Source organism: Hypanus sabinus, chromosome 6 (assembly GCF_030144855.1).
Source record: "Hypanus sabinus isolate sHypSab1 chromosome 6, sHypSab1.hap1, whole genome shotgun sequence".
Classification (NCBI taxonomy): Eukaryota; Metazoa; Chordata; class Chondrichthyes; order Myliobatiformes; family Dasyatidae; genus Hypanus; species Hypanus sabinus.
Genome location: NC_082711.1, coordinates 181,857,052 through 181,881,178, shown reverse-complemented (window position 1 = coordinate 181,881,178; position 24,127 = coordinate 181,857,052). Strand labels below are relative to the sequence as shown.

General features: G+C 42.7%; 1 protein-coding gene across 17 annotated transcripts in view; it reads left to right on the top strand.

The window, feature by feature from the left end:
- The window catches only part of ncor1 (nuclear receptor corepressor 1), a 270,800-nt gene that overhangs the window by 243,072 nt on the left and 3,601 nt on the right, over positions 1-24,127 (top strand). For all 17 annotated transcript variants that reach the window (XM_059973760.1, XM_059973765.1, XM_059973762.1 and 14 more), the window contains 3 exons: positions 11,544-11,686; positions 15,100-15,153; positions 16,828-16,848. In XM_059973760.1, the coding sequence (XP_059829743.1) occupies positions 11,544-11,686; positions 15,100-15,153; positions 16,828-16,848 (218 nt within the window). The remainder of the gene's footprint in view (positions 1-11,543; positions 11,687-15,099; positions 15,154-16,827; positions 16,849-24,127) is intronic.

Here is a 24,127-nt window from a genome sequence, read left to right as displayed (position 1 = left end):
TTGCGAGGAACTGATTACCTGTATCTGCCACTTGTGTTCTCTCTGCTTCCCCTTTCTTGTACATACTTGAATTGGTAATTGAGCATGCCTTTAGTTTTGGCATATACTGCACCAAGTAAGAATGCTGTGATAATATGTTGCGTAGAACATAGAGTAGTACAGCACAGGAACAGGCCCTTGAAAAAGTAAATTTTAATAAACATAAAACCTCATCACTCCTACCTGCATAATATCCATATCCTTCCATCTTCCTCATATTCATGTGCCTATCCAAATGTCTCTTAAAAGCCTCTAATGTATTTGTCTCTACCATCATACCAGGCAGTACATTCCAGGTATCCATCACTCTGAGTAAAAAAAACTTATCCTTACATTCCCTTTGAACCTACCCCCCTCATCTTCAATGCATGGCCTCTGGTATTAGACATTTCTACTCTGAGAAAAAGATACTGTCTGTCTACTGTCTATGCTTCTCGTAATCTTACAAGCCTCTCTCAGATCTCCCCTTAGCCTCTGCCGTCCCAGAATAAACAATCCAAGATTATCCAGTCTCTCATGATAGCACATGCCCTCTAAACCAGGCAGCATCCTGGTAAATCTCTTCTGCATCCTCTCCAAAGCCTCAACTTCCTTCCTATAGTGGGCTAACCAAAAATGTAAGCAATACTCCAGATGTGGCCAAACCAGAGTTCTATAAAGTTGCAACATAACCTCTTGACTTTTGAACTCAGTGCCTCAACTAATAAAAGCAAGCATTCCATATACCACCTTAAGCACCCAATTGACCTGTGTAGCCAGTCTCAAGGAGCTATGAATTTTGATCCCAAGATCTCTCTGTTCAGCAATACTGTTAGTGTCTTGCCCTCGACAGTGTATTGTTTCCTTACATTTATCCTACCAAGGTGCAACACCTCACATTTATCTGGGTTAAACTCAATCTGTCATTTCTCAGCCCATATTTGGAACTAATCTATATCGAGCTTTACTTTTTGCCGGTCTTCTACACCATCCACAACTCCACCAATCCTGATACCATAGAACATAGAATAGTACAGCACATTACAGGCCCTTCGGCCCACAATGTTGTGCCGACCCTCAAACCCTGCCTCACATATAACCCCCCACCTTAAATTCCTCCATATACCTACCTAGTAGGCTCTTAAAGTTCACTAGTGTATTTGCCTCCACCACTGACTCAAGCAGTGCATTCCACGCACCAACCACTCTCTGAGTGAAAAACCTTCCTCTAATATCCCCCTTGAACTTCCCTCCCCTTACCTTAAAGCCATGTCCTCTTGTACTGAGCAATGGTGTGCTGGGGAAGAGGCGCTGGCTATCCACTCTGTCAATTCCTCTTAATATCTTGTACACCTCTATCATGTCTCCTCTCATCCTCCTTCTCTCCAAAGAGTAAAGCCCTAGCTCCCTTAGTCTCTGATCATAATGCATACTCTCTAAACCAGGCAGCATCCTGGTAAATCTCCTCTGTACCCTTCCCAATGCTTCCACATCCTTCCTATAGTGAGGCGACCAGAACTGGACACAGTACTCCAAGTGTGGCCTAACTAGAGTTTTATAGAGCTGCATCATTACATCGCGTCTCTTAAACTCTGTCCTTTGACTTATGAAAGCTAACACCCCATAAAATTTCTTAACTACCCTATCTAACTGTGAGGCAACTTTCAGGGATCTGTGGACATGTACCCCCAGATGCCTCTGCTCCTCCACACTACCAAGTATCCTGCCATTTACTTTGGACTCTGCCTTGGAGTTTGTCCTTCCAAAGTGTACCACCTCACACTTCTCCAGGTTGAACTTCATCTGCCATTACCCAGCCCACTTCTGCATCCTATCAATGTCTCTCTGCAATCTTCGACAATCCTCTACATTATCTACAACACCACCAACCGTTGTGTCATCTGCAAACTTGCCAACCCACCCTTCTATCCCCACATCAAGGCCATTAATAAAAATCACAAAAGTAGAGGTCCCAGAACAGATCCTTGTGGGACACCACTAGTCACAACCCTCCAATCTGAATGTACTCTCTCCACCTCGACCCTCTACCTTCTGCAGGCAAGCCAATTCTGAATCCACCTGGCCAAACTTCCCTGGATCCCATGCCTTCTGACTTTCTGAATAAGCCTACCGTGTGGAACCTTGTCAAATGCCTTATTAAAATCCACGTAGATCACATCCACTACACTACCCTCATCTATATACCTGGTCACCTCCTCAAAGAACTCTATCAGGCTTGTTAGGCACAATCTACCCTTCACAAAGCCATGCTGACTGTCCCTGATCAGACCATGATTCTCTAAATGCCCATAGATCCTATCTCTAAGAATCTTTTCCAACAGCTTTCCCACCACAGACATAAGGCTCATGGGTCTATAATTACCCGGACTATCCCTACTACCTTTTTTGAACAAGGGGACAATATTTGCCTCGCTCCAATCCTCTGGTACCATTCCCATAGACAACGAGGACATAAAAATCCTAGCCAGAGGTTCAGCAATCTCTTCCCTTGCCTCGTGGAGCAGCCTGGGGAATATTCCGTCAGTCCCCGGGGACTTAAACGTCCTAATGTATTTTAACAACTCCAACACCTCCTCTCCCTTAATATCAACATGCTCCAGAACATTAACCTCACTCATATTGTCCTCACCGTCATCAAGTTCCCTCTCAGTGGTGAATACCAAAGAGAAGTATTCATTGAGGACCTCGCTCACTTCCACAGCCTCCAGTCACATCTTCCCACTTTTATCTCTAATTGGTCCTACCTTCACTCCTGTCATCCTTTTGTTCTTCACATAATTGAAGAATGCCTTGGGATTTTCCTTTACCCTACTCGCCAAGGCCTTCTCATGCCCCCTTCTTGCTCTTCTCAGCCCCTTCTTAAGCTCCTTTCTTGCTACCCTATATTCCTCAATAGAGCCATCTGATCCTTGCTTCCTAAACCTCATGTATGCTGCCTTCTTCCACCTGACTAGATTTTCCACCTCACTTGTCACCCATGGTTCCTTCACCCTACCATTCTTTATCTTCCTCACCGGGACAAATTTATCCCTAACATCTTGCAAGAGATCCCTAAACATCGACCACATGTCCATAGTACATTTCCCTACAAAAACAGCATCCCAATTCATACCCGCAAGTTCTAGCCTTATAGCCTCATAATTTGCCCTTCCCCAATTAAAAATTTTCCTGTCCTCTCTGATTCTGTCCTTTTCCATGATAATGCTAAAGATCAGGGAGCGGTGATCACTGTCCCCCAGATGCTCACCCACTGACAGATCTGTGACCTGACCCGGTTCATTACCTAATACTAGATCCAGTATGGCATTCCCCCTAGTCAGCCTGTCAACATACTGTGACAGGAAACCATCCTGGACACACTTAACAAATTCTGCCCCATCTGAACCCTTGGAACTAATCAAGTGCCAATCAATATTAGGGAAGTTAAAGTCACCCATGATAACAACCCTGTTATTTTTGCACCTTTCCAAAATCTGCCTCCCAATCTGCTCCTCGGTATCTCTGCTGCTACCAGGGGGCCTATAGAATACCCCCAGTAGAGTAACTGCTCTCTTCCTGTTCCTGACTTCCACCCATACTGACTCAAAAGAGGATCCTGCTACATTACCCACCCTTTCTGCAGCTGTAATAGTATCCCTGACCAATAATGCCACCCCTCCTCCCCTTCTCCCCACCCCCCATCCCGGAAATCCAGGAATATTGAGAATCCATTCCTGCCCTGGTGCCAGCCAAGTCTCTGTAATGGCCACGACATCATAATTCCATGTATGTATCCAAGCTCTCAGTTCATCACCTTTGTTCCTGATGCTTCTTGCATTGAAGTACACACACTTTTGCCCTTCTACCTTACTACCTTTATACTCTTTATTCTGTTGCTCTTTCCACAAAGCCCCTCTATATGTCAGATCTGGCTTTACTCCATGCACTTCTTTCACTGCTCTATCATTCCGGGTCCCATCTGCAAACTTACTAACCCACCCATCTTCATCCAGGTCATTAATATACATCACAAACAGCAGAGGTCCTAGCACAGATCCCTGCAAGAAACACCACTAATTTCAAACCTTCAGCTTCAGTAAGTCCCTTCAACCGCTATCCTCTGCCTTCTATATGCAAGCCAGTTCTGAATCCAAACAGCCAATTCACGTTGGGCCCCATGCATCCTAGTGTTCTGGATTAACCTCCCATGAGGGACATTGTCAAACACTTTACTAAAATCCATGTACACAACATCCACTGCTTTATGTTAAACAACCTGTCTTGTCATTTCTTGAGCTCTAAATGGCATAACATTTATGCACTCAGCACTGATCTCCTGGTCCTCCCTGTCTTTTTGTCTTTTTCCATGGTAAATGCTGATGTAAGATACTCAGTAAGTACCTCACTCACATTCAGTGCATCCAAGCGAATGTTTCCCTCTTTATATGAGTGGACATACTCTCACCTTAAATGAAGTTGGTAAGGCACAACCTGCCACACATGCTGCCTCTCCCTAATTAGGCCATGAGTTTGCAAACGCTCGTGTCTCCTATTCCTAAGAATTTTCTCCACAACAATTTCCTTACAACTAAAGTGAGACGCACCAGTCAATAGTTCCAGGATTTTCCCATGTTCTCTTGTCAAATAGAAATACAGCATTAGCCACTTGCCAGTCCTCTAGGACCTCGCCTGTGCCTAGAGAGGATACACAGATGCTTGTCAAGGCTCCAGCAATCTCATCTCTTGCTGTCCTCAATAACCTGGGGTAAATCCCATTAGGCCTGGGTTCTTATCCTCCTTAACTTTAGCTTTCATAAGTCGGGGATAGAGTTTAAGAGACGCGATGTAATGATGCAGCTCTATAAAACTCTAGTTAGGCCACACTTGGAGTACTGTGTCCATTTCTGGTTGCCTCACTACAGGAAGGATGTGGAAGCATTGGAAAGGGTACAGAGGAGATTTACCAGGATGCTGCCTGGTTTAGAGAGTATGCATTATGATCAGAGATTAAGGGAGCTAGGGCTTTACTCTTTGGAGAGAAGGAGGATGAGAGGAGACATGATAGAGGTGTACAAGATATTAAGAGGAATAGACAGATTGGACAGCCAGCACCTCTTCCCCAGGGCACCACTGCTCAGTACAAGAGGACATGGCTTTAAGGTAAGGGGAGGGAAGTTCAAGGGGGATATTAGAGGAAGGTTTTTCACTCAGAGAGTGGTTGGTGCGTGGAATGCACTGCCTGAGTCAGTGGTGGGGGCAGACACACTAGTGATGTTTAAGAGACTACTAGACAAGTATATGGAGGAATTTAAGGTGGGGGGTTATATGTGAGGCAGGGTTTGAGGGTCAGCACAACATTGTGGGCCGAAGGGCCTGTAATGTGCTGTACTGTTCTATGTTCTTAACACTCATTTGGAGACCCAATGCTTCCTCCTTCTTGAGCTCTAAATGGCATAACATTTATGCTCTCAGCACTGATCTCCTGGTCCTTCATGTCTTTTTCCATGGTAATTGCTGATGTAAAATACTCATTAAGTACCTCACTCATATTCAGTGCATCCAAGCAAATGTTTCCCTCTTTATATAAGTGGACCTACTCTCTCCCTTGTTATCTTCTTACTCTTGATGTATGTTTGAAATGCCTTAGGATTCACCTTAATCTTTTACTTGCAAAGGACTTTTCATGCCTCCCCAGGCTTTCCTAATTCCATTCCTTAGTTCTTTTCTGGCTGCTTTATACTCCTCATGTACTTCTTTTGATCCTGACTTCCGAAGGCTTGCATACTTTTCCTTTTTCTTTTGGATTAAATTCATTATCTCTCTGGACAACCCTGTCCTTCCTTCTAACAGGAACGTACCTTTCCTGTACTCTGTGCAATTGATCTTTAAGCACCCTCCACTTGCCAGAAAAAAGGTGTTCTGATTTCACTCTTCTTCGTTCCTCCCAAATGCCCTCATAATTTGCCTTACCCCAGTTTAAGACTCCTGCACGGACCATACCTATTCTTATCTATGGCTATCCTGAAAGTTAGAGTTGTCACTGTTCCCTAACTGCTCACCCACTGAAAGATCGGTCACCTGGCCTGGCTCATTACCCAACACCAGGTCCAGTACGCCCCTCTTCACGTTGGACCGTCAACATATTGATTTAAGAAACCCTCCGGGATACACTTAACACATTCTGCCCTATCTAAACTTCTTGCACCAAGAAGGTCCCAGTTTATATTCGGCAGGGTAAAATCTCCCATGACAACAACCCTGTTATTTTTACACATTTCCATTATCTGCTTACATAACTGTCCCTCAATATCCCGGTGGCTATTTGGGGGGTTGTAGTACAATCCCATCAATGCGATTGCATCCTTCCTATTCTTCAGCTCTACCCAAATGCACTTGGTGTCTGATCCCTCCATTAACTCCCCCCAAGTGCATCTATGATGTCCCTGATTATTAGTGCAAATCCCCCTCCCCCTGTTTCTACCACCTCCTCTATCTTGGTACATTAATCACCCATTCCTGCCCCTCTCTGTCAAGGCGCTGTTGTGTTAGATAATCCATCATGACTATGCTAAGTATTAGAGCAGCCTCAAAGAACTGGTTCTGTTTATCCAAGCTTTCTAGTGCCATAGGTAGGGGGATTAGCTAGATTCTTGAAACACTAAGGGTTGGCATGCAAGTATACAAACGCATTGGTAAAACTAAAGTAATGGTGGCCTTCATTACAAGTGATGTTAGGTATAAACTTAGGAAAGTTTTAGTGCTTTAGACTTAGGAGAATCAGGCTGTTTGGCCCATCAAGTCTGCTCTGCTATTTCACCATGGCCGATCAACTTGCCCCTCAACCCCATTCTCCTGCCTTTCCCCTGTAACCTTTCACAACCTGATTTATCAAGAAACTATCAACCTCCGCCTTAAATACACCCAACGACCTGGCCTTCACAGCCACCTGGGGCAGCAAACTCCACAGATTCATCACCCTCTGACTAAAGAAATTCCTCCTCATCACTGTTTTAAAAGGACATCCCTTTATTCTGAGGTTGCGCCCTTTAGTCTTAGACTCCCCCACAATAGGAAATATCCTCTCCATATCCACTCTATCAAGGCCTTTCAACATTTGATAGGTTTCAATGATATCCCCCTTTGCTTTTCTAAATTCTAGCCAATACATGCCCAGAGCCTCAAACGTTCTTCATATGATGAGCCTTTCATTCCAGAATCATTTTCATGAACCTCATTTGAATCCTTATCAATGGACAACCTTTCTTAGATAAGGGACCCAAAACTACTCATAGTACTCAAGTGAGGCCTCACCAGTGCCTTAAAGCCTCAGTGTTACATCCTTGTTTTTGTATTCTAGTGTTTTTGAAATGAATGCTAACATTGCATTTGCTTTCCTCACCACTGACTCAATCTGCAAGTTGACCTTTAGGGAATCCTGCAAGGGGACTCCTAAGTCCCTTTGTACCTCAGATTTTTGAATTTTTTTCTCCATTTAGAGAAGTCTACTCTTTTATTTCTTCTACCAAAGTGCACGGCCATACACTTCCTGACACTGTATTCCATCTGCCACTTCATTGCCCATTCTCCAAATTTGTCTTAAGTTGTTCTGTACCTTATATGTTTTCTTAACACTACTTGCCTCTCCACTTAAGTTCATATCGTCCACGAATTTGGCCACAAAACCATCAATTCTGTTGTTCAAATCATTAACGTACATTGTAAAAAGCAGTTCTAACACCAACCCGTGCAAAACACCCACTAGTCACCAGCAACTAATCAGAAAAGGCTCTTTTTGTTTCCACTCCTTACCAGCTGCCAATCAGCCAATGTTATTCATATTAGTATCTTTCCTATAATACCATGGGCTCTTGCTAACCAACCTTATGCATGCCACCTTGTCAAGGCCTTCTGAAAATCTAAGTACACAACATCCACCAATTCTCCTTTGTCTAACCTAATTGTTATTTCCTCAAATAATTCCAACGGATTTATCAGACAAGAAGGAAACCATGCAGACTTGGGTACGCTTTACCATGTGCCTCCAAGTAGCCCGAAGTGTTATCCTCAACAATCGACTCCCAACATCTTCCCAACAACTGAGGTCAGACTAACTGACCTATAATTTCCTTTCTTCTGCCTCTCTCCCTTTTTTCCCCAGTCCTCCAGAACCATGCCATAATCTTGATTCATGAAGGGTCATTACTAATGCCTCCCTAATCTCTTCAGCTACCTCTTTCAGAACCCTGAGGTGCAAACCATCTGGCCCAGGTAACTTATCAACCTTCAGATCTTTCAGCTTCCTAAGCATGTTCTCATAAGTAATAGCAACTGCACTCAGTTCTGCCACCTGACACTCTCAAACTTCTAGCATACTGCTAATGTCTTCCACAGTGAAGACTGTTGCAAAATACTTTTTCAGTTTGTCCACTATTTCCTTGTTCCTCATTACCATCTCTTCAATGTCATTTTACAGCAGTCTGATATCATTTCCACTCTTTTGCACTGTGTATATCTGAAAAAACTTTTGGTATCCTCTTTAATATTATGGGTAGCTTACTTTTGTATTCCATCTTTTTATATTTATGATTTCTTTTTAGTTCTCTTCTGTTAGTTTTTAAAAGCTTCCTAATCCTCTAACTTCCCACTATTTTTGCTCTATTATGTTGACTTTGAATTCACTTTTCAGCCACGGATGTGTCATCCTCCCTTTAGAATACCATTACTTGTAGAAACTCCAGCCATTGCTACTCTGCCATCATCCCTGCTAGTGCTTTCTTCCAATCAATTTTGACCAGCTCCTCTCTCACGCCCCTATAATTCCCTTTACTCCATTATTAAGTAAAAGTTATTACGCTCCCAACTGCAATCATCTTTCAGCCATGACTGCATGATACCCACAACGTCATATCTGTCAGTCTTTAACTGCACTACAAGATCATCTACCTTGTTTCAAGTAATACCTGGTTTAAGACCATGCTTTATTCTATTAATACAATTATACTGTAATTATTTTATTTCTGCTGTTTAAAATAAAAATTCAGTTGATTGATAAATTAGGCCTGTTGAACTAGCCAACAGGATTAGGCTTGGTAATGGTCTAGAGAGAGCACGGAAAAAGAATATGGGGTGCCATATTTTTTGTGGGATCGGAAGAGAATGGAAACAGTCAACGAACATCGGTGAAGAATGTGGTAAACTGTTCACAGAACCCATTTGGAAATCCCCATGCAGACAATGGTCTCACAGAGAACGTTCAGATAACTTTGATGTTGTGCAAATATTTGTTTCCAGGGACAGGTTCTTCAGTGCAAAATCATTTCGTGTTAAGTAAACAAAGTGAAGTTAATTGGATTGATTATTCAACAATGCACCCCAATAATTATGTGCACAATATAGACTATATATATTTTTTATATTTTTTTTAAATGATTGGCCTTTTGGTTACCTTGCATTATATAGCCTTTGCATTGTGTTTGTCACACTTTAAAATTTTTATCAATGCATTTTTCATCTGTTTACACTGGTGTGAGTTAAATTGTTTCCTAGCGAATGGTAAATTCACTTGGGTGTGTCAGTGTTCATGCATTAACTGCCTTCAATTTCCCTTGGAAGGAACGTTCAGACTTTTATGTTTGAGCTTAAATAAATCATATTTACCCCAAACGTGTTTATTTAATGGAAATGACCTCTTTCGTTTTTCCCATGCATTGTCGAGTTACGTTCCTGTTAGGTTAAATTCACCATAATACCTAACTCATTACAAGCCTATGCTGAGAGGATTACATTTGTATACTGTGTGCATTCAAATAAACACCTTCAGTTCCTGTATTTGTCACCTTTTTCAATTTTGCCACCCTTTTACACTGCAATGCTCACTCAATCTTGCCCCTCCTGGCACCCCGCCCCTCCCTCTCGCCCCTTCTTGGCACTCCGCCCCTCCCTCTCACCCCTCTCGGCACCCCAGTCTTCCCACTCCCTCTCTTCCCCCCCCCCCCTCCTTGTTTGGTAGTGTTATTTTTTGTTTTTTTGTTTTTCAGCAGCTACTTTATTGGAACCCAATGCTGCTGGCCAGGACATACAGGACATTTGTGTGTCTTTACTCATAGTAGTTTACTTGGTATTTGCTCCTCTACTGATGATAATTTTAGATCTTCCATCACTCTTGCATTCTTATTGCCCACTGCTTTCCTATGACTTTAGTGTCTTCTATGAAACCTGATACAAAATACTCATTTAATGTTAATGCTGTTTGCTTAGTTTCCTGTTCATCATCTTGTCTCAATTTCCAGGTCCCAGCATTTACATTTGATGCTCTTTCCTTCTGCATCATTTGAGATGCTTTTGAAGTCTGCTGTTATATTACTTGTTTATCTATTCCCACATCCTATTTTCATGACGCTCATCATTTTTTGGATTGTTTCTAATGTTTTCACATTCTCCTTATTGTGGATTGAAAACAGGAGTTGGATTTAAGGTTATTTATTTGCTGAGCTGAAATGAAAGCTGAAAGCCGTACATAGAGCAGGCAGAGCTGACCAGCTAAATGCATCCTTTTGTGTTACATTGATTCCATGGTTCTGTGTCCTATCACTCTTCACCCACTGTTGGCTCCCAGTTTAGCCCCAAATCTTGACCGTTATTTTGCTAGTAGTACAGCAGCTAATAGACCGCCCCGTAACTGTGAGCTTTCACTGGGTGCTCCAGTTTACTCCACACCTCAAAGCTGGTTAATTGGCAGCTCTCAATTGCTCAAGTATGAAGGTAAGTAGTGATGTCTCGGAGTAGTTGAAAGTTAGAGATTTATGTAAGATCAGTGTAAACAGGTGGTTGGTGGTCAATGCAGACTTGATAGACCTAAAGGCTTGTTTCTGTGCTTGATTTCAAATTCCACATTCTCTACACTGTAATTTCCTAGGGTTCTATAGCCTTCTGAGATGTCTGTGCTCTTTTATTTCTAGCTTTGTCTTCATCACTGAATTGAAATGCTTTGCCTTTGAGAACTAACATTGAATCTTTGGAAATAAAAACAGAATTTGCTGGAAACACTCAGCAATTCAAGGTGTATCTGAGGAGAGAGAAACTGTTAACATTTTAAACCAGGCAGTATATGTAGAAAGAGAAATGGTTAACATTTCAAGGCCAAGGGGCCGGTTTGCCAAAATGAGGCCTGGAATTTTTAAAATTCGGCTGGTCGGACAGTATCTGTGAAGAGAGAAACTCAGTTAATGTTTCAGGGCATTGATCCATTGTCATTATCATTCTCATGTATGTAAGCCATTTCACCTCTTCAGCCACACTCATCATTCCATTCTACTCTAAACCATCTGCTTTAGAACCCCTAGGATCTGGCACCTGGTTGTAAGCCTGCTTCCATTACCCTAACCTTATTGCAAAATTAAACAAAACTATTGGGTCATTATCATTTTGGTAATTCGTAGTTTTAACAGAGATTGAGTTTGTTGCAATCTCTGTATCTGCTTTCTGTTTTATGAATAACTGTCTTGTGGTATTCTTTGTTTCTCCAGGAGTGACTCGAGATCACCAGGAAACATAAGCTATTCACCAGCGTTCTTCACTAAACTGGAAAACACTTCCCCAATGGTGAAGTCAAAGAAACAGGAGATATTTCGTAAGTTGAACTCCTCTGGCGGCGGGGAGTCTGACATTGGTAAGTCAGCCTGCTCTCTTGTTCTCATTTGAGCCTGTTCTGATTTCTCACCGAAATGTTAAAAAGAATTCCTCTTACATATTCTTAAACTCACCATCAAGCAGGCCTCTTATGCTTGGATGTAAGTGACTGGGCCAGGCTTTTGCTCTCGTTCTTGCCCTCATCCCCACTCCACGGAGACCAGAAATATCATGGAAGGGCAGACTGGGAGACCATTTCACTGAACACCTACGCTCTGTCCGCCAGAGAAAGCAGGATCTCCCAGTGGCCACACATTTTAATTCCACATCCCATTCCCATTCTGATATGTCTATCCATGGCCTCCTCTACTGTCAAGATGAAGCCACACTCAGGTTGGAGGAACAACACCTTATATTCTGTCTGGGTAGCCTCCAACCTGATGGTATGAACATTTATTTCTTTAACTTCCGTTAATGCCCCTCCTCCCCTTCTTGCCCCATCCCTTATTTATTATCCCCCCCCCCCACTTTTTTTTCTCTCTTTTTTCTGTCTCTGCCTCTCTCACAATTACTCCTTGCCTGCTCTCCATCTTCCTCTGGTGCTCCTCTCCCCTATTCTTTCTCCCTAGGCCTCCCGTTCCATGATACTTTTCCTTCTCCAGCTCTGTATCCCTTTTGCCAATCAACTTTCCAGCTCTTAGCTTCATCCCTCCCCTTCCTGTCTTCTATCATTTCGGATTTCCACCTCCCCCTCCCACTTTCAAATCTCTTGCTATCTTTTCTTTCAGTTAGTCCTGACGAAGGGTCTCAGCCCGAAACATCAACGGTGGTACTTCCTATAGATGCTGCCTGGCCTGCTGCGTTCCACCAGCATTTTGTGTGTGTTGCTTGAATTTCCAGCATCTGCAGATTTCCTCGTGTTTGCAAATCATGGAAGGGTTTTATTCAGACATGAATGCACCAGCCTATCACTCCCAGATGTCCCATGGCAATTGATGTATTTTCCCAATATCATCAACAGTAAAACTTGCCAGGGGAGTCTTGCTCAGTGAAGCTCCACAAAGGATGAAGTATCATCCACCACCCTCAATGTTCATTGCCTCCCTATCAGCATATCAGTGTGTTCAATTTACAAAAGGCACTACAGATTATTCTCTTGTGAATTTGAATAGCCCCTCTCAAGCTTGCAACCTCTACCATCCAGAAGAAGAGCAGCAGTTGCAAACACGAGGAATACCACAACCTGCAGATTTCTCTCCAAACTGCACACCATCCTGACTTGTAAACAAATCACTAGCCCTTTGTTTCCTCTGGGTCTAAATCCTGGAACTCTTTATGCAACAGCACCATGGGATCACCTTCACCAGAAGGTTTGCAGCAGATCAAGAAAGTAGTTTGCCTACACCTTCTCGTCCTGTTAAGGATGAGTGACAAGTGCAAGTCTTGCCAGCAGTCTCCAGGTCCCAAACAAATAAGAAAAGGACAAGTACACTAACTTAATTTGGAGATTCTGTGCAATTGATGCTGCCTGCTTGTACATAGAACATTACCGCACAGTACATGGAGAGTCACAACTGAGAGTTACAACAGAGAGTAGTGGAAGCAGGGTGACTGGCAGCATTCAGAAGAGTCCCAATGGGCACAAGTTATTGAAGTACAGAAGGCTATGGGCCAAGTGCTGAGGGCTGAGATTAAAATGGATGGGTGTCAGCTGGCTAGTGTGAATGAGCTGCCTATTTCCATGTTGTGTGACTATATGATTGATATCCTAATCAGGTGTGATTTCACGTCGACAGTGTTTCTCCTTATAGATGCTGCCTGGCCTGCTATGTTCCACCAGCATTTTGCAGGTGTGATTTCATGTTGTGACTTGATCAATTTTCACATAAATTCCTGCCCCATCACATTTCCCCCAGTCTGTTACCATACAAACTCTGGTCCAGTTCCATGCCACAACCTGTTTTAGCTCCAGTCAAAATCCACATTGAGCCCCACTCATGTTTGGTTCCATGTTGTTCATTGATTTCATGCTTTTGCTGATCAGGCTGTCCACTGCTCCCCATCCAGTAAAATACTTGAGACCTCTTTCACCCAACCAAGGAACATGCTGTGAATTTAATCACAACAGTGAAGTCTGAACATCCCATTTAACATACATCAGCAAAATTAAAGAACAATGATGTCAGACGGTGTGCATAAAGGAGACTCGCATTCAGAATAATAAAAAGTTGTATTGAACAAAGTGATGCAGGAGACCCGAGCTACTACAAAGGTCAGGTAGCATCAGTGGAAAGAGAAATTCAATTAATATCTCAATAGCCATTAAACTAAAATGTTAACTCTTTTGCTCATCTGGTCTGCTGAGAATTTCCAGAATTCTGTTTTTATTTCCAGATTTCCAGCATTGGCTGGATTTTAATTTTGGGTTGTATTAAAGTGTGTTTGTTAATGTAAATGCAGAGGATGGGAAGTGTTTTGGCAGCCCTACTTTCTGACATGTATGAATAACTTCAATGTGGATGTTTGAAAATTTGCAAATAAATTAATCCTGGAGATGTAGTGAATAATGAAGATGATAGTAACAAATATTAAAAATACATGGGCAACAGATTGGACATCGAGTGGCAATGAAATTCTATTTTAGCAGTAGTGAAAAATACAAAGGCCGCTCTAAAGGGCACCAGAAAGAGAGAATATTGGGTGTAGAGGTGCACAGTTGAATTGCAGTGACAGGACAGGTTGAGAAAGTGATTAAGAAATGAGTGGGATTCATTAACAGGGACCAAGAATAAAATCAGAGAATCTTTGTGGGACTTTACAATATTGTGTTCAGTTCTGGTCTCCCAGCTCTGGAAGCTGTGAAGGCCTTGGAGGAATGCAGAGGAAATACCTTTTAAGTGTTCTGGGGAAGAGGGATTTTACTTGAAAGTTGGACTGGGTTGTTCTTGCAATAAAGAGGGTTAGAGTCACAGAGTCCTTGGGTCAACTGGTCCACACTGACCCAGGTGCCTTCCTGAGCTAGTCCAATTTGCAGGCACATGGCCCATACCCCTCCATCCTTCCACACCATAGGGTGTGCATATTATTCAATGTGAGGGAGGTAAGGTGCAAGGGGACTTCTGAGGAACTTTGCTCTGGAACTCACTGGCAGTAAAAATGGTGGAAACCGTTAGTGTTTCTAAAAATGAGCTGAATAAACATGAGAGAATAATTGACAGGGATCTGGAGAAAGATGAGATTTGGGACTGATTGGATTGCTATACAATGAGCCATCATCAGTTTATTGGGCTGATTGGCAGTCTCCTTGTTTGGATGGTTTTTGGGAATATGGGGAATGGTAGTTGAAGAGAAAATAATTTCATGAGAGTAAACATCTCGGTTCCTGGACTGCGGGAGTAGACTAATTTATGTGGGTGTATGACCAGATGCTAATGAGTTCCTTTTTATTTTCAGCTAATGCTCAACCTGGGACCGAGATATTTAACCTACCAGCGGTTACCACATCAGGTAGGCACTGTTGGAATGCTGTCCCATTGTGGGGACTGAAGAAATGAGCAGGAGGCAGCTTCCTGATCCCTTTTATCTGCTATGTCATTCAGTGATGAATGGTTATCTCAGTGCCATATTCATGCACTGGGAAACATGAATGACCACAAGTCCCAGTGAGGTGTTTTATTTCTAATCCAGATACAGTCTTTGTGTCCCTCTGCAATGTTTCCTGAGACAAGGAACCGAATGCAACAGTGTCAGAGTCACGTTTCTAATGTGCCTTGCGCCATAGGTTTATACTCAAGGTGGCCATCACTACTGTTCTTCCCCCCTCCCCATATCTATATTTCTGTTATAAATATTTTTAGTAACTGCTTAGTATCTACTAATACTGAATTTTTGAGAAATGGATAACAGCTACCAATTAAAACTGGAAATGCTCTGCAGAACCAGTGATCCAGATGAGACCACTGCTGTAGCCTAACTCAGGCAGCCATCAAAAGGTGCACCTACTACTTACTCTGAAGGCACCCACAGGACAACACTGCCTGGGTCCACCATCAGGTACTCAAAAGGTTCAAAAGTACAATTTAATGTCAGAAATGTATACGATATATACATCCTGAAATGCTTTTTCTTTGCAAACATCCACAAAAACAAAGGAGTACCCCAAACAATGAACGATAGTTAAATTTTAGAACCCCAAAGTATCCCCCCCCCCATTGTAAGCGGCAGTGAGCAACAATCTCCCCCATCCAGCAAAAGAAAGCTTCAGAACTGTCAAGCATGAGCAAAACACTAGCAAAGACACAGACTTGCAAAGATCAAAGACCTCGCGTTTCACCCAGTATTCGACATATCACAAGTTCTCTCTCTCTCTCTCTCTCTCTCTCTAATTAGGTAGAAAGAGGTGTCTCCGTTTTCCCAGCAAGTGGGGAGACATAACAAACAACTCACTGGTTTACAATGTTAAAAGTCTGTTAACGTCACTTTTTTCAAGCTGTGTGCCTGAAGATCGCTAAGATCCCGGGTCCCGGACACACAGCAGTATTTCAACCAGTGACACACAGGTCTCCTGTTGTGACACCAACCTTCGATCTGCTCATCTTCAGAGCTCCGAGATCCTAGGCTTCCGAATTCGAGTGGACTCTTAGACCGAGCCTTTGGCGTGCCGAACAACGGCCAGTTATGGAACCCCGAGAGTGGGTCCAATTCCTGAACAGAACCATAGTTGGCGTATAACTCCAGGTCAGGATCTTCAAAAGAACCCTGAAAGGGAAAAATAGAGATATTAAAGATGGAAATAGAGCTGTTTCCAAAGATGCAAGAAAAGGAGTCCCTGTGTGGTGTCATTATCCCTCCTAAGCTCCGCCTTCTACAAATGTTGTTCAGTGGTTCCCACCAAGTACAAAACGTTGATTAGGCCATAGCTGAAGATCTAGTCACTATATGAGAGGAAGACACACTAATACTGGAGAGAATGCTAAGGAGATTCACCAGGATATTGCTGGATATCTGCTTGTGCATAACAGTGAACCATCCCCTAGTAAGATTAAAACCATTTGACCTCTGTTTATAAAAGTATGTTGAATTTATTATCCATTACATTCAAAGATTATGGGTGCATCTTGTGAAGGGAAGTTCATCTTAATCTCAGTTTCTAAATCCAATTCTTTCTTTCTTTCTTCCCAGGTGTGGTTTCATACAAGAAAGGTGCGTCAGTTTATTTAAAAATCTATTCGCAATTCTCAGATAAGTCATTTAAAATTTATTGAGAATAGTTCATTTTAATTGCTTTTTCTTTCTTTGGTGATCTCCGAGAATCCTTGAAGTCTGAAGCACAGCTCAGTAAGGTAGTGAAGAAGGCACTACAAACTGACATCCACTAGCCAGAGCACAGAATGTAGCACCAGGAAAGTACAGTGTTATGAAACATTGATTAGGCCATTGCTGAAGTATTGTGTGTAATTCTGGTCACTACACAAGAGAAAGGCATACTAACACTTGAGAGGATGCTAAGGAGATTCACCAGTATATTGCTTGGATGGAGCACCTCAGCAATGAGGAAAGACTGGGTTGGGTTAGGTTTGTTTTTCCTTGACACTCGGTTGTGTAAGAAGCTTGGCTGGCATGGATTGAGAGTTAACAGATAGAAAGCTAGAAAATGGCAATATGCAAACCCTTCTCAGGTCAGCGGGCAGTGATCTATCTGCACTTGGGCCATAGTTATTCACAGTCTATATATCGACAGCTGAGGGCATTTACTTCCAGGTTTGCTGATGAGCTAAAACTAACAGATTATGAATATGATGGGAAAATAGTGGCACCTCTGTTCAAAGGTTAGTGTTAGTGGTTTGACCTTGGCCCTGACCTCCAGTTCACACGCTGTCCCTGTGACTGCCTGGATTCCACTCCCTCCACACCCCCCCCCCCCCCAATCCATCCAGAGGTGTGCAAGTTGGTAGGTAATTGGCCAAAGTATAGTCTAGTAAGGCTGATTTAGTTGATGAACATGTGAGAGCAGTTACAGGTAGTTACAAGTAGGGTTTGTTCTGACAGCTAGCATAGTCTCAAGTTGTTTTTAAAACTGTGAGAGGCTTTAAGGTGGTAGTGACAAACTTAAGTGTGGATAAATTTGAGATTTGATAGAAAAATAAATGCTAGGTATTTTTTTTTAAGATGAAAGACTGTGAAGTGTTTATATTCAAAGGGACTTGGGTATTCTTGTACATAAGTCACTGAAAACAAACATACCAGTGCAGCAAGCAATTAGAAAAACAAAAAGTATATCAGGTCATCATTGCAAGAGGATTTAAGTTCAAAAATGGGGTATCATTTTGATTATATTGGTCCTTGGTGAGACCACAATCTGAGTGCAATTAATAGAGCTGGTTGGTGTGAACATGGTGGTTTGATGGGCCTGTTTCTGTGCTGTGTGAAACCATGGTTCTATAACTGTGGTCGCCGTGTCAAAGTTAGTGTTGGTAAATCATTGGAGTTCTCTACCTAAGAAGGCTGTGCAGTCAATGATTGCATTCCAAACTGTTACCGATAATTTGTGGGGATATGAGAAATTGAAGGATATAGGGATAAGGTGGGAAACATTGTGGAACAGGGTTTCCCAACCTAGTGTCCATGGACCGCTTACTTAATGGCATTGGTCCATGGCATACAAAAAGGTTGGGAACCCCAGACATCATCCAATGTCTTGCTGAATGGTGGAAGATGTCTGATTAAATGACCCCATTTCTTCCATTCTGCAGGCTGTTGGTTGTTGTCAGTTATGATGCTTTAATAAGGTGAAGGTGTTATAATGAAGCTCAAAAGCAGTGAAACATCTACTCAACAGGAGTCATGTAGCAAAAGAGAAAGGCTCTTCAGCCCACTTTGTCCATACCAGCTCCATTTCCTAGCTCTCAGGATTCAAGTTCTCACATGAATACTAATTAAATATTGTGCGAGTATCTGCAACTGCTAACTTTCTAGATTCCTTTTAAATCTGCCACCTATCTTAAACATACGCCCTTTTGTTTAAAACCCCTCTGCCTATAGAAAGGCTTCTCACTATTCATGCTTGTCACTGCCAAACCATTTCATATACCTAGATCAGATAACCCCTTCAGTTGCCTCTGCTCCAAAGAAAGAAAACCCAGCTTATCCACAGCTGAAAGACTTTATCCTTGGTAGTTGGTCCATTAATGGGTCAAATCTGGCTGATTGGCCTGGTTTTGCTCCATAGCTCATGGTCTTACACCATGCAACTGCACTTGTCTCATAGTATAGTGATTAGAGCTGAACAAAACAGACCTGATATGGCCTTTACCAATCTTTTACATAGATGTAGCATAGGTCTCTGTTCCTAATTTCTGTGCCCTAATCTATAAAGGCAAGGATGCAGTTTCCCATTGTATCTACCTGTGCTGCTGCTTTCAAGGTCATTGAGCATCTATACAGAGGGTCCTAGTATTTATTGCACATTTCCATCCTTACTAATTCTCCAAAAATGTAAAAACTGCATTTAGCAGGATTAGATTCCATCACCCATTTCTATCTGTACTTACAGAAGGTCCTAGCATTTATTGTACATATCCAACCTTATTACTTCTCCAGAAATATAAAACTTACACTTAGCAGAATTAAATTCCATTTGCAGTTTCTCTGTCTATACTGTACAGAGGGTCCTAGCATTTATTGTGCATTTCCAGCCTTATTACTTCTGTTCCCAGGAAGTGGCTTTCCATTCTAGACAACAGAATATCCTGCCCCTTTAAAGAATGGGGTTTACCTCCCTGCACTGTTGATGCTCCCCTCACTCACATACCGTATCTCCTTCATTTCCCATACATCCCCATTCACCCCATCTGCCTCTGCAACTTACACCATCTCCAAATACTACATGTATTTTCTCTCCTCCCTTCCCCACCCACTTTCCTTGGGGATTGCTCCCCCTGTGATTCCCTTGTCCATTTGTCCCTCCTCGCACTTATCCTTGCAAGTGGCTTAAGTACACCTGGCAATACACCACCTCCCTCACCTCTGTACAGGACCCCGGGCAGTCCTTCCAGGTGAGGCAATACTTCAACTGCGAATCTGCTGGGGTCGGCTGTTATGTCTAGCGCTCTCAATGCGGCCTTCTCTACATTAGTGAGACCTGTCATAAATTGAGGGACTGCTACATCCAGCACCTCTGCATCATCCACCAGAAGCGGGAAGCAGAAATTAATATTCCCAAACATTTTAATTACAATTCCTATCCCTGTTCTGACGAGTCGGTCCATGGCCGCCTCCTGTGCTAAGAGGCCACACTCGGGATAGAGGAGTAACACCTTGTATTCTGTCTGGGTAGCCTCCAACCCAATGGCATGAATAATGATTTCTCCTTCCGGTAACAACATTCTCTTTCCTTCTCCCCCCCCCACCAAATTCCCCACTCTGACCTTTTACAGCTTCTCAGCTGCCTGTTATTTTGTCCAAGGTCCCCCCCCCCCTTCCCTTTCTCCAATGATTCACTGTCCTATCAGATTCCTTCTTCTCCAGCCTTTGACCTTTCCCATCCACCTGGTTTTACCTATCTCCTTCCAGCTAGCTTCTTTCTCCTCCCCTCCCCCCCCCACCTTTTTGTTCTGACATCTTCCCCCTTCCTTAGTCCTGAAGAAGGGTTTCTGCCCAAAATGTCATCTATTCATTTCCATAGATGCTGCCTGATCTGAGTTCCTACAACATTTTGAGTGTGGTGCTTTAAATTCTATCTGCCATTTCTGTGCCCTTCTTACTAACTGGTCAATATTATTCTGTGGCCAAAGACTACTCTCCTTACTATCAACAACACCGTCGATCACTGTCACTGTGAACGTATTAAAATACCTCTTTCACTCACACCCTGATCACTCGTGTACAGTTTTCACCCCCCCCCCCCCCCCCCGCCCTCGCTCCTTGGAAGTGTTCACATTTTATTGTTTTTCAACATGGAATCACAATGGATTTAATTTGAATTTTTTTGACACTGATCATCAGAAAAAGACTCTTTAATGTCAAAGTGAAAACAGATCTCTACAAAGTAATCTAAATTAATTACAAATATAAAACACAAAATAATTGCATAAGTATTCACCCCCTTTAAGATGACGCATCAAATCATCACTGGCACAGTCAATTGGTTTTCAAATCCACATAATTAAATTGAGATCACTAGTATACAGTATTACTTGCACACCAACATGCCTCAGCGGAGATCTGATCGACAACTCCACCTCGCTCCTTCAGGGCTTTACTACAGCTACCAGAAAAAAGCTGGACAGCCGTCAAAACAGCACAAACACTACACCAATGGGGCGCCCAACAAACCCCAACCCACGATGTTCTCCACCTGGTCCAAATATGCTCTATCACCAAGATCTGTGACTGCTTTGCCACTGTCCATCAATATGGCCACAAGCTGGAGGAGTGGATTGACAAAAATCAATTAGAAGTGTGAAGAGAAAAACAGCTGCCATACAAAACAACAACTAATGTACAGACAAGATGTTTCAATTGATAGTAGTAAAAATACACCTGTTTGTAGAAGGTCCAGCTGCTGGAGAGTCAGTATCCTGGCAAAACTACACCATGAAGACAAAAGAACACTCAAAGTAACTCTGCGAAAAGGTTATTGAAAAGCAAAAGCCGGGAAATGGATACGAGAAAATTCCAAGTCATTGAATATTCCTTGGAGTACAGTTACATCAAGACAGCCATAAATCTGCTTAGAGCAGCCCGTCCTCAAAAACCAAGTGACCATGCAAGAAGGGGGCTAGTGACGGAGGTCACCAAGAGACCTATGACAACTTTGGAGGAGTTAAAAGCTTCAGTGGCTGAGATGGAAGGATACAGCTGTGCCCAGGTGCTTCTCCAGTCGCAGCTTTATGGGAGACTGGCAAAGAAAGCCACTACAGGTTTCCCCCGCTGTCCGAAGGTAGAGCGTTCCTATGAAACGGTTTGTAAGCCGGAATGTCATAAAGTGAAGAAGCAATAACCATTTATTTGTATGGGGAAAATCTGTGAGCGTTCACAGACCCAAAAAATAACCTGCCAAATAACACACAAAACCTAAAATAACAGTTACATATAGTAAAAGCAGGAATGATATGATAAGTACACAGCCTATATAAAGTAGAAATACTTCTCTGTAACCATTGTAGCACTGTCTAGCGTAGTGAAAATCTCATGCAAGCGCTCTCGGCAGCACTCTCAGCGCAAGTGCTCTCAGCAGAAGCACTCTCTCCAGTAACCTTTAAGCTATGAAGCTGCCAAATCGTATGAAAAAACACAAAAATACACAGCCTATATACAGTAGAAATAATGTATGTACAGTGTAGTTTCACTTACCGGAATCAGGAAGACAGCGAGCACACTGATGTTGGTGTGTTGGGCTGAGTTGTGGGAGGTAGAGGAGAGTGAGGTGTCATCTCATCGTCATCTGCTTCCATCAGGGCAGGCAGGTCACCACTTTCTTTATCTGCCTGCCTCGATGTCAAAGGTCAAGGTTCATCATCTGCGGCTCATGTGGAAGGTTTGAAAAACAACAGTATGCTTGACTCCTTAGCCTCACGCATTTTTCTATCATAGTTCTTTGTAAGCACTCAAACCATCCTGCAAATATGCCATAAACCTACGTACCCTTTCAAAATTAAAGTCATACTTTTCTGCAATCATTGCAGATTTGTCAGTCGCGGCGAAAATCTCACGTAATTGCTTCATGTTCATTTCCTGAACGACTTCACTTTCGGGCTGTTCGCTACAGCATTCGGTTTCGATTGTTATCCTTTCCACTTACAGTTGCATCAGCTGTTCATCTGTCAGTCCTTGGTCATGCAATGCCAAAACCTCTTCAACATCATCTTCGTCATCTTCCACAAACCCAGCCTCCTTAGCCAAACTCACTATGTCCTCATTTTGTTCACCATGATCGAAACAATTATATCTAGTTTTACGCTAAGGGTAAAAACCCTTACAAGCCCTTTAGGCTTTTCCGATACCTTAGAACTCATCTTGCTAACGGATACACAAAATACTTTTGCTGTTCCCCTGGTTAACTGAGTCACCCACAGCACTGTCCCAACTCAGCTCTGGCAGTACACAAAAGAACAGCCTCCTCATTTTCCAAGCTGGAAGCAAGTTCTAGAGTGAGATGTACTCATAAGTTTCACCATCTGCTTGCCTTCCCACTCTGAGCTCGAGTGATTGGCCTGCCCACCTGTAAAGCTATCCACACAATTCTCAGTCTTACTGGTGCACCAAACTGCCTCCTGCTGGGACCAGCTCCAAACCTAGCTAAACTGATAGAATTCCAGGCTGCAGGAAGTATCTCAGAATTCTTCAAAATCCAAAGAGGCACAACCTCTTTCATCTCAAACAGTTGAGGAAGTTTGGTATGGGCCCCCAAATCCTAAGAAGTTTCTACAGGGGCACAATTGAGAGCATCCTGACTGGCTGTATCACTGCCTGGTATGGCAACTGTACTTCCTTCAATCACAGTACTCTGCAGAAAGTGGTGCGGACAGCCCAGCGCATCTATAGTTGTGAACTTCCCATAATTCAAGACATTTACAAGGACAGGTGTGAAGGGCCCGTAGGATCATTGGGGACACAAGCCAGCCCCAACCACAATCTATTCCAGCTGCTACTATCCAGGAAACGGTACCGCAGCATAAAAGCCAGGACCAACAGGCTCTGGGACAGCTTCTTCCACCAGGCCATCAGACTGATGAACTCATGCTGATTTGAGTGTATTCTATATTACATTGACTGTTCTATTTATTACAAATTACTATGATTGCACACTTAGATGGAGATGTAACAAAGATTTTTGCTCATGTATGTGAAGGATGTAAGAATTAAAGTCAATTCAATTCAATTCAGGCAGTACAAGGGTCTGAGCTCACTTGCCATATCTTTAACAATACATCCCCAAAAAGGCCCTTTCACCCCTTTGAGCCACACTACCCAGCAACCCCCAACAACCAAGATCTAACCGTAACCCATTCACAGGCCAATTTATACTGACCAATTAATCTACCAATTAAAGTATGTCTTTAGACTGTAGGAGGAAACCAGAGCACCCGGGAAAACCCATGCATTCCACAGAGAGGATGTATAAACTCCTTACAGAGGATGCTAGGATTGAACTCTGAACTCTGATGCTTCAAGCTGTAATAGCATCACATTAACCACTACACTACCATGGCACCCACTTTTACTTGGATTACTTTTTTAAATAAGGGTTACTCAACCTGTACCTTTTCTGCGAAATATGTCATCACTTTACCATAGTAGACTATAGTGAAAAACAGCAATATTGTGGTAAAGGTGTATAACTTTGTTTGGAATAGTCTTGATCTCTGGGACACCAATGCAAGGGATCAATATAAAATGATCATTCATGAATTCAGACTGGTGAGAATGTTGAACTCAATAGCACGAAGTCCAGTTGAGTTGACAGGAATAAGAGGAACAC